The 13,676-nt window shown below is 40.7% G+C and overlaps 1 protein-coding gene across 1 annotated transcript; it reads right to left on the minus strand.

Moving 5' to 3' along the window:
* Positions 1-1,012: 1,012 nt before the first annotated feature.
* LOC108665782 (transcription initiation factor IIB) lies at positions 1,013-10,456 on the minus strand. The gene is made up of 9 exons (XM_018152581.2): positions 10,388-10,456; positions 9,093-9,308; positions 7,518-7,622; positions 7,010-7,226; positions 6,621-6,734; positions 6,313-6,414; positions 2,453-2,584; positions 1,639-1,767; positions 1,013-1,174 (listed from the first exon to the last, which is right to left on the minus strand). Exons 2-9 carry the CDS (start codon positions 9,101-9,103, stop codon positions 1,013-1,015), a joined length of 972 nt encoding a protein of 323 aa, XP_018008070.1. The 5' UTR covers positions 9,104-9,308; positions 10,388-10,456.
* Between the last annotated feature and the right edge of the window lie 3,220 nt (positions 10,457-13,676).

The following is a 13,676-nucleotide window of genomic DNA, read 5'->3' on the forward strand; positions in this document are numbered from 1 at the left end:
TCAAATAAAAACAAAAGGCTAACATTATCTGAGCAGTAAAAATTAAAACCTTCAAGCATATATAAGTACGATACTTTACTTCCTCTTTATCAAAATTTTGCCAGTTAAGTCTTAAAATTCTCAAGTTCATACTGTGAAATGACGCTGAGCACAAGCAAAGACCACCCGACTACAAAGTATTTAAACCTTACTAAATTGTAATATACCAAATATTACATACATGCAAAAAAATACCCTAACAATTTCATATTAAGAGCCTTGTGAAGAAATACCGACGTTTTCATGCACATAAATCATAATGTTGGAAAGCTAAAAACCTTCATTAAAAATCTTGATATTATAACATCACTTATAAAATCGAAAATTTTAGTACGGTATTCAAAGAAAATAAAAACTACCAGGTATAATAAATGAATAGAATCTGCCTAAGTATTTCACAATTCTGTATTATGCGCAGTGGGAGGAAGCCTGCCACACATGGAGGAGAGGAACATATGAACTTCATATTTTATATGTTCATCTGTGAACTATAGTAAAATAGGAACTTAACTGCCACACATGTAGGAGAGGCGAACCATAAGTAGGAGTAACGCGACCCTTTATCTTACCACAATATGGCTCGGTGGGTAGGTTAAAATGAGGGGAACATGCAGGGGTGCGATATGTCGTCCCACGGGGGAGGAGGGTGATCAATGCTCCATTGGATATACAGAAGAATATCAAGGCGTCAATAAAAATTTTTCTATTTTCCGCATATTCCATTTATATTAATGATAATAAGTCGAAATAATGAGAGACGCCAAAACGCAAATTTATACCTTGAAACTATATATAAATCTCACTTTTAGAATACATAAATTTTTTACTACGTTTTTCGCATCTGAAGACCCGCTAACCAGTCACAAGCCTGACAAACAAGGGTTAAACTAACCAGAGTGAGCTAAATACAATAATCTACTAACAGGGTCCCAAGAAGAGCCAACAGATATACATACGGAACATGGCCCTTGACTTACAATTGCGGCAACAGCTCTACAGGAGTGAAAAACTCAAAACCTTCAGGAAAGAGATCCTGGGCTCTGGGGTACATGAGTTTGTAGGACTGGCGGATGGTCACTTCGGCCACGCCAGCGATGTCGCCGATCTCCTTTTGGGTTTTCTTGTCCGCCGAAGCCTGAAAAAATTGTCTCCGTGAGTGATCGATCCCACAGCACATTAAAGGGATCTAAGTAGTAAGAACTATTTGGCGTTATTACCTCTGTTGAGACTTGAGGCTAGTAATTATAGCGAAAAATCCAGGGATGCACCAAAGTATGATTGAGAACAATTGTCCCATTAACTAATTGAATTAAATTCGCTCGGGAGCAAAGTGTTCGAGAATCAAAGAAAGGGTTGGGAACGCGATCGCTATAAAGCTCAGTCGCCATTTTAATTTAAATAACAGCAGACAATAATAGAAAGGCATTTTCCGACGGTCAACTCTCAAACAGGGCGCGTTTGATATTAAATTACATTGGGAAATGAAAAAAAAACTCAAAGGTATTGAGGGGTATTTAGACATAATTCGAAGGCCAGTAATAATTTATTTTTAGTTATAGACAAAGATTTGCCATATATGAGAAGCGGCTGACGACCCACCTGAGACGCCATGTATATGGCCGCAGCAGCCACAGATATCGGAGAGCGACCAGCTACAAGGTCGCCGTCTACAGCTCGCTTAGCGATACACGTAGCTGCCTTCAGCACCTGTAAAGCATCAGCATATTGCTACTATAATAGCAGCATATTGGCGCAAATATGAGCAGCATATTGGCGCAAATATGAGCAGCATATTGGCGCAAATATGAGCAGCATATTGGCGCAACTATTAGCTGCATATTAGCACAAGTATTAGCGGTATATTGATACAATTAATAACAGCATATTTCTTAAACTCTGCAGCTAAAACTGGAGTTCAAGTTAGACATCACTTTACGGTTATTTTCAAGTCAATTTCTTGATAGTTGTAATCTTAAACGCCAAAAAGTGCGTGGCATAGTTTTCGAAACATTACTATGTTCATCAAAAACAACGCTAACAATTTCTAGAGAACTAAGTTATTATAGATCACAGTTATAATGCACAAGAGTGGCTCGTTCCAAGTCACCAAAGAAGATACCTTCACAGACTTTGGCGAGTGAGTAACTTATTTTCTATTCAGAATGATTGAAGACTATGAACAAATTATTAACATTTCATTTGAATTTATAGGACATGCATTGTTTCTAAAACGGAGTGACAATGTTCATTAAAAAATTTAAATGTTTATGACAAATTCTAATGAAATGTGAAATTGATCACCGCCACTGGAACCTTAATTCTCGCTAAGAAACAATTAGAAATAATTTAATAAGGTCTACTAAAAAGCAGGATGAAGGGGCATGCAGTCGATGGCAATGGAGAAATAATGGACATGCAGTCGACAGAACCTCGACATGAAGTCCCCTGTGGTGATGAGTTCTACAGAGGTTTGGACGGCATTCAGGATGAGCTTGAAGCAACGCCCAATCTCCTTCTTGCTCACTTTGCTCACGGCGCAAATTTCCTGCAAGACGAAATGTTTAGTAGTTATTGGGCGAAACTTGAGGCCACAACTTGGGGGCTTAGAAATCGCTAGGAAAAGCGAATGTAAAAGCTGAACAGGCGCTTTTCAATTCTAAAAAATTACTATGATGCTGTAATTTGCTGATTGTAGACCTGGGTCACTGCGAGAGAGAGTAGATTTACTCTTAGTGACGTCCCCGACGGCTCGCATGTCTTATCGTGGATGCCGTGCCGGTCGAAATAGGCGTCCGGCTGTCACCTATCGAGCAGTGCCCGACAACGGTGTGTTCGTTATCAAAGGCAATAGGCTGTTGCTACGTTAGTAATAATTTGCGCTGAACCCTACGTCAGCGAATGCTGCAGCTGAGCATCGGCCTATTTCGACCTGTAGGTTTAAAAACCTGCTGAGCGTTCGTGTTTATCGCCACTAAGTGCAGCCGTGTCGCCGGTTATCGATCGGCTGCCTCAACATCCGTCGCTGAATAACAAGGTTGACGATTTTCTTCTCATTTGTCGCTCCGCTCAATTGATGTCGTTATTCTAACCGAGACCCGGCACGACGCTTATTCGGTTTGCAGTCCTTCGCGCTGAAGGACTCAAGGTAGTCGAGCGCGCGGCTCCCCGCATGCAACCCGACACCCTGGCGACGAATTACGGTGGAGTAGCTACCGTGGTCAGCAGGAGCGTGCACCATTCTTGACATCAGCGCCCGACCCACCACTTTTGAGCTGCTATGTGCTAGGGTCACCTGTGCCTCATTTACGTGCGTTGCAGTCACCATCTACCGTCCTGGATCGGTTGCTGTGGCACGAGATTTTTTCTTCGGATTGAGCGATGTCTTCAAAGACTTTTGACTTTCCACGATCATGTCAAAATCACCGGCGAATCGATCGTTCGACTGGACGGACCCCTCGACGCGTAGCTGAACGACCTGTTGTCCACCTTTGGCATGGTTTATCACGTGACCTAGTCGACGCACGACATGGGCGGACTGCTGGACGCTGTCATCACGCGTGCTGACCTTCAAATTGTCATCACGCGTGCTGACCTTTAAATTCAGCCCATCGCCATCATCGAGATAGCAATATACGATCATCGACAACTTCAGTGAACGGTTCCATGTGTGCCTGCCATCCATGGCGCGGTCTCGACGGCGGTATCTTACGCGAAAACTGACTATATTGGCCTGACTCATGGTTGGCACCATCAGTCAACGACCTCGTGCAACTCTACAACACCGAGCTGATCTGTGCACTCGATGACCTCATTCCTGCACTCACAGTTCGGGTACCCCAATGAGTCTCCGACTCATGGCTTGACGATGAATGTCGGGTCTCGTAGGAGGAGGGGTTCGACTGCTCCAGCGAACTGTCTGCCGGGCGCACGTATACACAGCAATCCTGCTGTTGTGGCCTCCACCTAGCGAGATGACCGGCGCAATTATGTCGACCTTCTTCTATCTAAAAAAATGGCAACGAAACGACCCTCGAGCGCTGTGGAGTTTGTTGCATAAACTTATGGGATTAGGCCATACAGATGCTTCGGGTGACGTAATCATGAAAGAATTCCATGCGGTTTTTGAAATAAAAATTTCGGATGTGCGAGCGTCGGCAACATTTGCGCCGTACCCGTTTGACTGCGTGCTCCAAGAATTCACTTGCGCCACAGCTGACGATGTCATCGCAGCAGTGCGCGCGCTGCCTAACAAGACAGTGTGCCAGAGATCCGCTGCAGGCGTCGTTACTAATGGGTAATGTCGTAACCCTAGCACCTTTTCTGCTCGAACTTTTCAACCGCTGCCTCACAGACGATGTTGTTCTAGAAAACTTTAAATTAGCTTGCATTACGTCTCTATTGAAAAACCAGACCTTTGCGCTTCTGATCCTAAATCATATCGACCATCTCCAACCTATCGATTTTGCCGTAACTGCTGGAACGCATCGCGTTGTGGCCCGACAGCTAAATAAACATCTTCAGCAGTCAGGGCTCAAGCCTCGCCACCAAGTCTGCAAACCGTTTCATTCGACGGAAGCCGCTGTGCTGAAGGTGCTTTCAGGTATTCATCGAGCAGTAGACCACGCTCACAATGCGGCGTTGGCTTTACTCGACCTGTCGTCTGCGTGTAACATGGTCGACCACGCCACTTTTGAGCTGCTACGAGCAGTGCGCGACTTGAAGTGACATTCGGCCGGCGCGGCACAGTGCTGCGGTGGTTCGATTCTTTTCACAGCAATAGATTCCAGTGCGTTCGACGCGGGAACACTTCTTCTACGCTATCGTTGGTCCCTTGCGGCGAACCACAGATATCAGTCCTCGACCCGATCCTCTTCCTGTTGTATACTGTCAACGTGTTGCACATAATTGATTCACATAATTTGAAACCGTCTATGATCGTCGATGACATCCAAATGTATGGTTACTGTGTGCCGCCTGACGCTGCAGCGTTGCAGGACCGGATGTCTGTCTGCATGGACGCCGTCTCAGACTGGATGGGCTCCAACTCAATGCATCGAAAACCGACTTTAATTGGTTTGCAACTGCTCGGCGCCAGCATCAGCTTCCGTCCAATCCTGTTCGCGTAGGCAAAGACTTCGTCATGCCTGCGTCTTCGGTTCGCAACCCGGGCATTCTTCTGGACTCTAAACTTTTTATGAACAATCACATTGCCACAGTCACCACCGCTAGTTAAGGCGCTCTGTGACGAATACGTAGCGTCAGCCGCTGTCTCTCCAGGCCGGTCCTCGAGGCCCTCGTGGTGGCACTCGTTCTGACCAGATTGGACTATTGTAATGCCACACTATTCACTTGCGACCACGGCAGTTAATAAACTGCAATCCCTAATGCTGCTCGACTCGTTTGCAATAAGCGAAAATTCGACCATGTGTCACCGATATTACGCGATCTATCTGCCTGCGCAAGCAGCAGGGCACGCAGTTCAAGCTCGCTGTTCTGACGTTCCGATGCCTTCACTGTCTGGCTTATCCTTATCTCAAGGAATGTCTGCAGCGCGTGTCGGATCTGCCTTCTAGAATACGATTACGTTTGTCATCAACAGTGGAGCTTGTCGTTCCATTTACACGTCGCGACCGAGCGTTTTCGGTCGCCGCCGCCAGAACATGGAACAGTCTGCCGGCTTCCGTAAAATTGGCTCCTTTGTTACAGGTGTTTCGTCGACGCCTAAAGATTAAACTATTTCGTAGAGTCCATGAATAAGCGCTCAGTCATTTTTATCCGTTCTCATAATTTCTCGTGTGTTTTTATTTTTCGGTTGCAAATAGAGTGTAACGTGCTCTCGAAGTTCGTTTGAACCACACGCCACGATAACTGCTTCATAGAATAATAATAGTGATAATAATAGCATAAATAGAGTTCAAATCCAAATGACTATTTGATGAAGAAATTGAACAACAGACAAAGTTTTAAGTAAAACCGCACAACTATCAAGATATAAACAAACGAGGACTGACATAAGAAATGAATATGTTCATAGTATGAAGCAGAAAGCGTCTGTAGTAAAATATAAAAGTACAATAACAGCCTGGCAGATTTCTTTGAATGTTCTAGGTTCTAGGAAAATATGATACCTAGGGCAGATTACTTTGAAAGTTCTAGTGTCTAGGAAAATATGATATAGCAGATTACTTTGAATGTTCTAGGTTCTAGGAAAATATGATATGGCAGATTACTTTGAATGTTCTAGGTTCTAGGAAAATATGATATGGCAATTACTTTGAAGGTTCTAGGTACTCCTTCCTGCCTGCAGGCGATGTAAAGGCACGCCGATGCTATGGCGTCATTGCTGCGGCCTTTCAGATTTTTTCCGTCGTTCACCTGCCCGTGAAATGATCAACTGAATAATGACACTAAAGTTTTACTAAAAGTCGAGTTCTCATGGCACTCAGGATTATTTACACGTTTTGAATTTAAATTGAAAACGTGTTAATCTCATTCAAAGAATTCGATAATAAGAATTAAGGATATATAAGGCTAGCATGGCTTATTCATTGCAGTGGATATTAATGGAGTTTCGTACACACCTGCTTGAAAAGAAAGTTTGCTCGATCAACGATGGCTTTGCTAAGGTTGATTTTTTCAGACATAAGGGAAATTTCTTTGAAGGCTGCAATCAGAGCTCGATCTGAACTGCTGAGCTGGGTCGCCGGCAAAAATAGGAGTATTAATTTTCAATTCCGATTTCAGCTTATTTTTCCAACTCAATTCATTCAATAAAGTATTCATTATCGTTCTGAGCACGTTCCATGCAGTGAAAATTATATCGCTAAGACAACTAATACAATTGAATGAATATTCAAGACACAACAAGTTCCTTACCGGGCAACCGAACCAAATATCAATCTAGTTATTAAAAAAGTACTACCTGCTGCTAATAATTGAATGTATAATTACTTTCAAGTTAAATACTCACAACTCTGCGGTTGTGATAACGGCCGTTGATGGACTGGCTCGGTTGGGCCTGGTCCCTCTCATTAGTGGGTCCCGATGACCCACTAATGGCGGGACCAATCATGGTGCTGAGGTCAGAGCCGTTGAGAAGTGGGTTCTCGGGCCCACCAACGCGAGACGGGTCGCCATTCGCCTTCTCGTTGTTGAAGGTGCGCCACTCGGACCCAACATCAATTACTCTGCGGACGATAATCATGAACTACGAGGTATAATTAAACTAAACGAAATTGTTACCAAATAACGCAGTTTACCAAAAACAGAAAATAATCAGTTTTCGATACTAACCACCCCAACACGTGGATATATCTACGAAAACTGCAGAGAAGACAAAATAAGATATATTATTAGACACTTGTGACACACACATAACCTGTTAGGCACCAGCGCAGTCAAGACTCGCCTGTCCCCCACCACCCTAACCCACCCACCTTAACCAACCCACCTCTCCCCGACCACCCTAACCCACCCACCTGTCCCCCACCACCAAACCACACTCGGAGCAGATCTGGTCGCCAGCTCTGTGGTCCTCGATGAGTAGCGCGTCAGGGTGTTGTGGGCACCCCACCATGCCTGAGCTAAACAAAAAATATAACTTTTAACTATATAAACGCGTAAACACATACGTTTTCAACTATTTCAAGTTTCCTAGCGAGTAGCGACTCACTTGGGAGTCACTTGCGAAATAAGTTTCAAGTTCAACGGCGATAGAATTTTTGTGCAAAAACTAATAAACGACAAAAACTGATGAAAAAAGAAGAGAAAATCACCACGTTTTATAACTTATCCCAAGATCCCGACTTTAAATCAACTTGAAATAACTAGCGAATTACAAAATACTGTAATTTTACTGGGACATACTGGTTAGTCCAAGTGAATGGGTTTCCAGCAATCAGTTGAGGAATTAGGGGCGGGAGTAATAAAAAAGTAATTAAGTAACATAGAAACACAAGGCTTGTGTTAAATATTTTAGATTGGACAAAATTAAATTGGACCTTCTCTTCATATCTCAGCCGACATTTTTTTATCTAGTATGTGACCCAACAGGATCAATACATTTAATAAATGAACAACTACCGTACTGTTTTAATTCCACCCTGCGCAAGCAGGATGCTTCGATACGATTGAAGTAACGCAATCACTGACTAGTTGTATGCTTATATACAGCATAACTACGTGGAAACCGCTTAAATCTGCGTCATAAACGCGAAATTTTTCGTGATCATACAGTACCTAAATAGTTTAGTTCGTTACACAAAGCGACTTGTAACTGCAAAAACAATGTAGATAACTGCAAGACTAAGTAAAGATTTACTGCCACTGTTTAATTTACATAAAATCAAGTATGAGAATAAGATTTGAGGAACCTACATCATGCATGGTCGATGGTAAATTACGTATACGACCACTATTCGTACACATAGATAGAATTAATTGATCTAATTCGTCGAAAACCGTTTACTTGCACTATTCCAAGGGCATGACCGATTGGTCAAAGACTATCAGTTTAGCCATTGAAACAGAAATAAAACTTCAGCCCCTTTAACACTATTTGAAGCTGTGTATGAGTAATACTGACCAGAATCAATTACTAGGAAGTAATTTATGCTCAAAGTTACTTCACAGTTTATGCTTAAAAATTAGAACAGATTGGTAAGGCTTTCATCTTTTCATTAATTTTTATCTAGTCGTGGGTAACACAGACCGACAGACGTGTATACGAACAAAGTTAGTCGCTATTTCTTTGCCCATCTTAAATAATATTAAAAAGCGACCTCGTGAAAGCCTTATGATAAAAGTTTATGCACACATGATTATTTAGATCGGATTTTTTCTGCCATTTGTATTCGAATAGATAGTTAACCAGTAACCACTGACTTAGTTAGGTAGCTAGCCTAGTCGTAGGTCGTAGCCTCGTAGGTGACCAAGAAAAAACTAATGTTTCATTAAGCACCATAGGATATTTCACAATAAATTAATTCATTTTCATCAATCGATAGAACTTTAGAACATGCCCTCCGAATGGAACAAAAAGTAAAATCACGCACCTTTGACTCATGTTGGTAAACTTTTAATCTATTACCGCTTCGGAGAATGCAGACTATCACATGATACTTGTTCTCTACACTGCACATCAGCGAAGACTGACGAGTCAGCACTCAGCAGTCAGCAACATGTAGTTCTTCCTTGCGCTGCATCAGCCGCGATTATAGGTAGATTCACAATTGCAGTTCCGAAAGAATTTAGTGTAGATTTCAATTTGCCTGGAAAATAAAACGAAAGTAGTAGAATTCCAGCATGAAACAGACGAATAAATCAAATTAAACATGGTTAATAAATAGAGATCAAAGATCATAAAATAACGATGGCATGAGAATGGAATCGAATATACTAAGTTCACTTCAGAACTACGAGTACAAGCTTCCAGCAGAGCTCCGCTACGGTAGGTGCAACCTGCAACGGAAACTCGAACAAAACAACTAGTTAATTGCGCGAATCGGTATTTACTTTAAACAACTTCGGTGGAAACTAATTCCAAACTTTATTTTCTTATTACTTGACGAGAGATTCCGACTTAATCAATCAACGTTCGGACTGAGCCCGGTTCAAACGAGCTTTTCTCGCAAGCGTTGAGGGATTAGGGCCCGGGGGAACCAATGAAATCTATACCACAGTTCCCAGACAGAGACAAGTAATATTTCGTTGTCAACTAAAGGTGTGTAACACACAATTAATTAAAAAAATGAGGTATACCTAATTTGAACTCGCATTGTAGTTGATAAATTTAGTATTTGACTAGGATAGCAGGGAAAACATGGCTTACATTTGAAGCACAAGAATTTAACAACGAACAAGAATTTAACAACGAAAGGCTGACGCGGCGTATACTATATGACCTTGCCTACACTTCAAAGTCACTTGCGAAGTTGTGATGTAGAATTGTAGGTACCTAGATCTCGCCCTTGAAGGGGTCGGAATAGTCACCGTTAAACAACATTTACAGCAGCCCATGTCTGTCATCCTTTATAGCATTGAAAATATTCACAAACAATTAGGAAAAACAATCGTTTACCAAGTCTGAACTCGTCTACAAGCAGTGGTTTTCGAGTTCTCGACCCAGACGAACTATTACTAAGTTCAAATAACGAAACTGCAAGTCTGCAACAGCCTGGACATCTGGGTTATCGAAAGCTTTTCAATCAAACCATGGAATTTAATCAAAATTTTGAGGAGCTTAATATTCAAGTTTCACAGAGTGAATCGCTCAAGTAAATAAAAATTAATTTCAAAGAATTGACTAGAGGAATAGGTACGTAAATCACTCAATTATGGCCACGCTAACCTTCTCTACTTCACACCCACTCTAGACGAACTACGAACACAAAATGCTCTGTGAGTCTGTGATTGAGGATCACAGTACCGGCGGACTATCGGGAACATGAGCGAATGTAGTTCGACGTGATCCCTTTCAGCGCAGGCCACTTTTTAACCAAATAACCCGAAATATTCTTGGTTGAGTGCCTGAAAATAATGCAGGAGGAAGAGATGTCGGCTGGAGACATCAAGCAATAAAGACAACTAGATGCCCAGTAACACGAACCGTATGTTAAATAGCTTTTAGATTCGTAGGTCTTATTTTGAGCCGCCACAGGAAGAATTCACATATTTCACTACCGATGTTTATTAGTTATACTGACATAGAAATGAACGCGTTTATGTGAACGAACTCTTCACCTGGTGGAGAATCATAAAATTGCACCTGTCACGCCAAGGAGTTACCAATGTGAACCAGTATATTAATTTCTAATAAATCGTTAAGAATTGATTCATATATCAACTAGTAGATTAACACTACAGTTTGTAGCCTGTGTTTTATTCTAGCATTCAGATTGCAGACGCTAATCTCTTGTGCAAAAAGTTTATCTTTTTAACTAGCATCTGAACCGAATTGGAGTAAAAATAATTAACATGGTATATCGGGCAATTGATTTTCAGAGTAAATTTTTATATTTAATTCATGCGAGTTCGTTCTTTTTCCAAAATATGTTATAAATTCTAACCTAATGTGCGAAAATGAATCAAACATAGGTTGGGACATCCGTTAATAATGTGAAATTTTTATTACTGAAAATAAAGTGATCGAATTAGAAACAACATGAGATGCCTGGTATTCCCAGAGAAATAGCAACAATCAAGGTTCCTACAAATTCAATAGTCCTTTGATACCTCGTCCGTCGAAAAATTACCGTTCTTCTCATTCCAGTTTTCAAAACTCACTGTTTCCGTTCCCGTTTTTGAAAAGACCCTCCCTGCGGCGAAGCCGTATTGACTTAGAACATGTTTCGCTTTCTTTCCAGCGAAGCAGGTTGGTTCTGAACGAGTTTGCCTAGATTACTTAGTGAAGCCAAGCTGACAAAAATGACGGTATTCACGATTTTAAGCATGGTTAATAAAACCTGTAATGGACTCTATGATACAAGCATTACAGATTATTGATTAATGTTTCATTGATAACATTTCTTAAATTTGCTTTTCACTTCGTTACAGAGTCCTTTCTCTTTTCGATGCTTTCGATGACGACAAATTTTCTGAAATTTATCACGTTAATTAAGGAAATTTTTACCTTATTTCTACATGTTGCATATAATTAGTATCTTTTTTTTTCAACTTTCATTTACTGCATGGACCAACTTTTCTGCCATATTCATAGCGTAAATTATATTTTAAAATAAGCAATGTATGTTTCCGTTACATTTAAAAACGTTTTTTTAAAGAAAGTTACGTGAGCAACGTATGTTGGAACCGTTCTATCTTCAACTAAACGCACTTTAGTTTCAAAATTATTGACTTTATTTGGAATTAAATGATTTGAAATAACAGGTTTTTCATATATCAGGTTTATTCTATATTCCGGTCAACGCCGTGCTCACCTGCCATTCGCCATAACATGTAATAAATACTGTAACTTTGAACTAAGTTTCTCATCGGCGTGTAATATGGAGTCTGTGTCGTGGATAGAAACTATTTGCTATCCCCGGAGCTGCTACGATTACCTTCTATCCTAACCTATTTTACTAAGCACTTGCACACGTTATTAAAAAGTAGGCATGTAATCTTTAAAAGTATTTTTCATTTTCGGTTTTTCTTTTTATAAATTTTTGATGAGGTAATATAATTATGCCTACGAGAAAGACTGCTACTTTCATTACGACATTTTCCCATTTCGTCAATTTAACTTCGTTTCAAAATATATCACGTTGTATTTCAGTCATGACCTAGAAAAACCTAAGATTTCTGTACAGATATAATTTCATTTCACAATTTGTTTATTGGCGAAGCCTGGCAAGGGCCTTGGGGATTATTTACTCGCAGGAATCTGCTGATTAACATGACGCTAGCGCCACTTGGATTCGAGCGTTTCGTGTAAGATCGCGATCGCTGTTTATATAGTGCATAACGCATGCTAGATCAAAGATATATTGCCGTCATGAATATATGCTCAAAGTTGCGAAAATATGTATTCATGTGCGTCGTTCTGGGAGTGACACGATAATTATCACACGTTTAATTATAGTATCATAATTATTGATACCTTTATTTTTCTAAAGAGAAGCATTTGTGTACAGCACCGTTGAAAAAATCTTCCTGATGCAACTAAATCTCATTTTTCTTTTACGAACTCTAGAAAATTAAAATCATATTGACAATGGTTGCTCAGAAGCAGAAGTGTGTCTGAATGGAGAGACGCTTGCAATGCGATCAAAGGAGCTCACTTCATAAGCGCATGTATCTAAGATAATCAAATTGTTCTGTTCTCCAGATTGATCACTAGCTTCACCATAACTAAAGCCAGTTCTTGCATCAGGTTCTTCGTTAGCGCAGCATCCTCCATCCAGTTAGTGTTTATTAAGCCGTGAATAAGACAACGCATGACGATCGGCAAGAGGCCGGTTGCTTTGTTGTTCACCGGGCGGCATCTGGCACAAATATTGACACTTGCGCGGACGGTTGAGGTGCAGAGCTAAGTTAGGTTAGGAACTATTTTATTGCACATACACATTTGATGATTGAACTATATAATGGCCTCGACGGATGCATAAAAAATTATCTTAATGGGATGAATGAATGAATAAACCTCAGGATGCTGATAATCCTTAGTTCTATAATTTTCGTAAAATTTTAACGAGTTTCATTGACATTCTCCAGAGCTTATAAAACTCTCGATGAAAATACGGTAATCAATTGAGTACGCGCGATCAGGTTCAGGTAAACCACCATTTCACTTTAAATGATTACTATCAATTGCAATTTTTTTTTTACTTTTTTTTAGGATAATGTGCTCTGTATCTCAAACTTTTATACTCTACCAAATGAGATTGACCTGAAGGGCTCTGTTGGCTGATTTTACTAATGCCTACGAGTTATGTTCGGAAATCTGTAATATCTTAATATCTCTACATACTTCTACCAATAAATGTCGCTCTTGAGCTTAAAATATTATCAATTTTGAAGACTTAATCGTATAAGTGGCTCAATTTTCATTACGCTTTATGTTTGCATCGTGTGCACTTCGTAATCGCAGGCAGCGGCGAGAAGTATAATCCAAATTCCGAAATCCGAATGCTGCCGCA

Source organism: Hyalella azteca, unplaced genomic scaffold (genome assembly GCF_000764305.2).
Source record: "Hyalella azteca isolate HAZT.00-mixed unplaced genomic scaffold, Hazt_2.0.2 contig7076, whole genome shotgun sequence".
Taxonomy (NCBI): Eukaryota; Metazoa; Arthropoda; class Malacostraca; order Amphipoda; family Hyalellidae; genus Hyalella; species Hyalella azteca.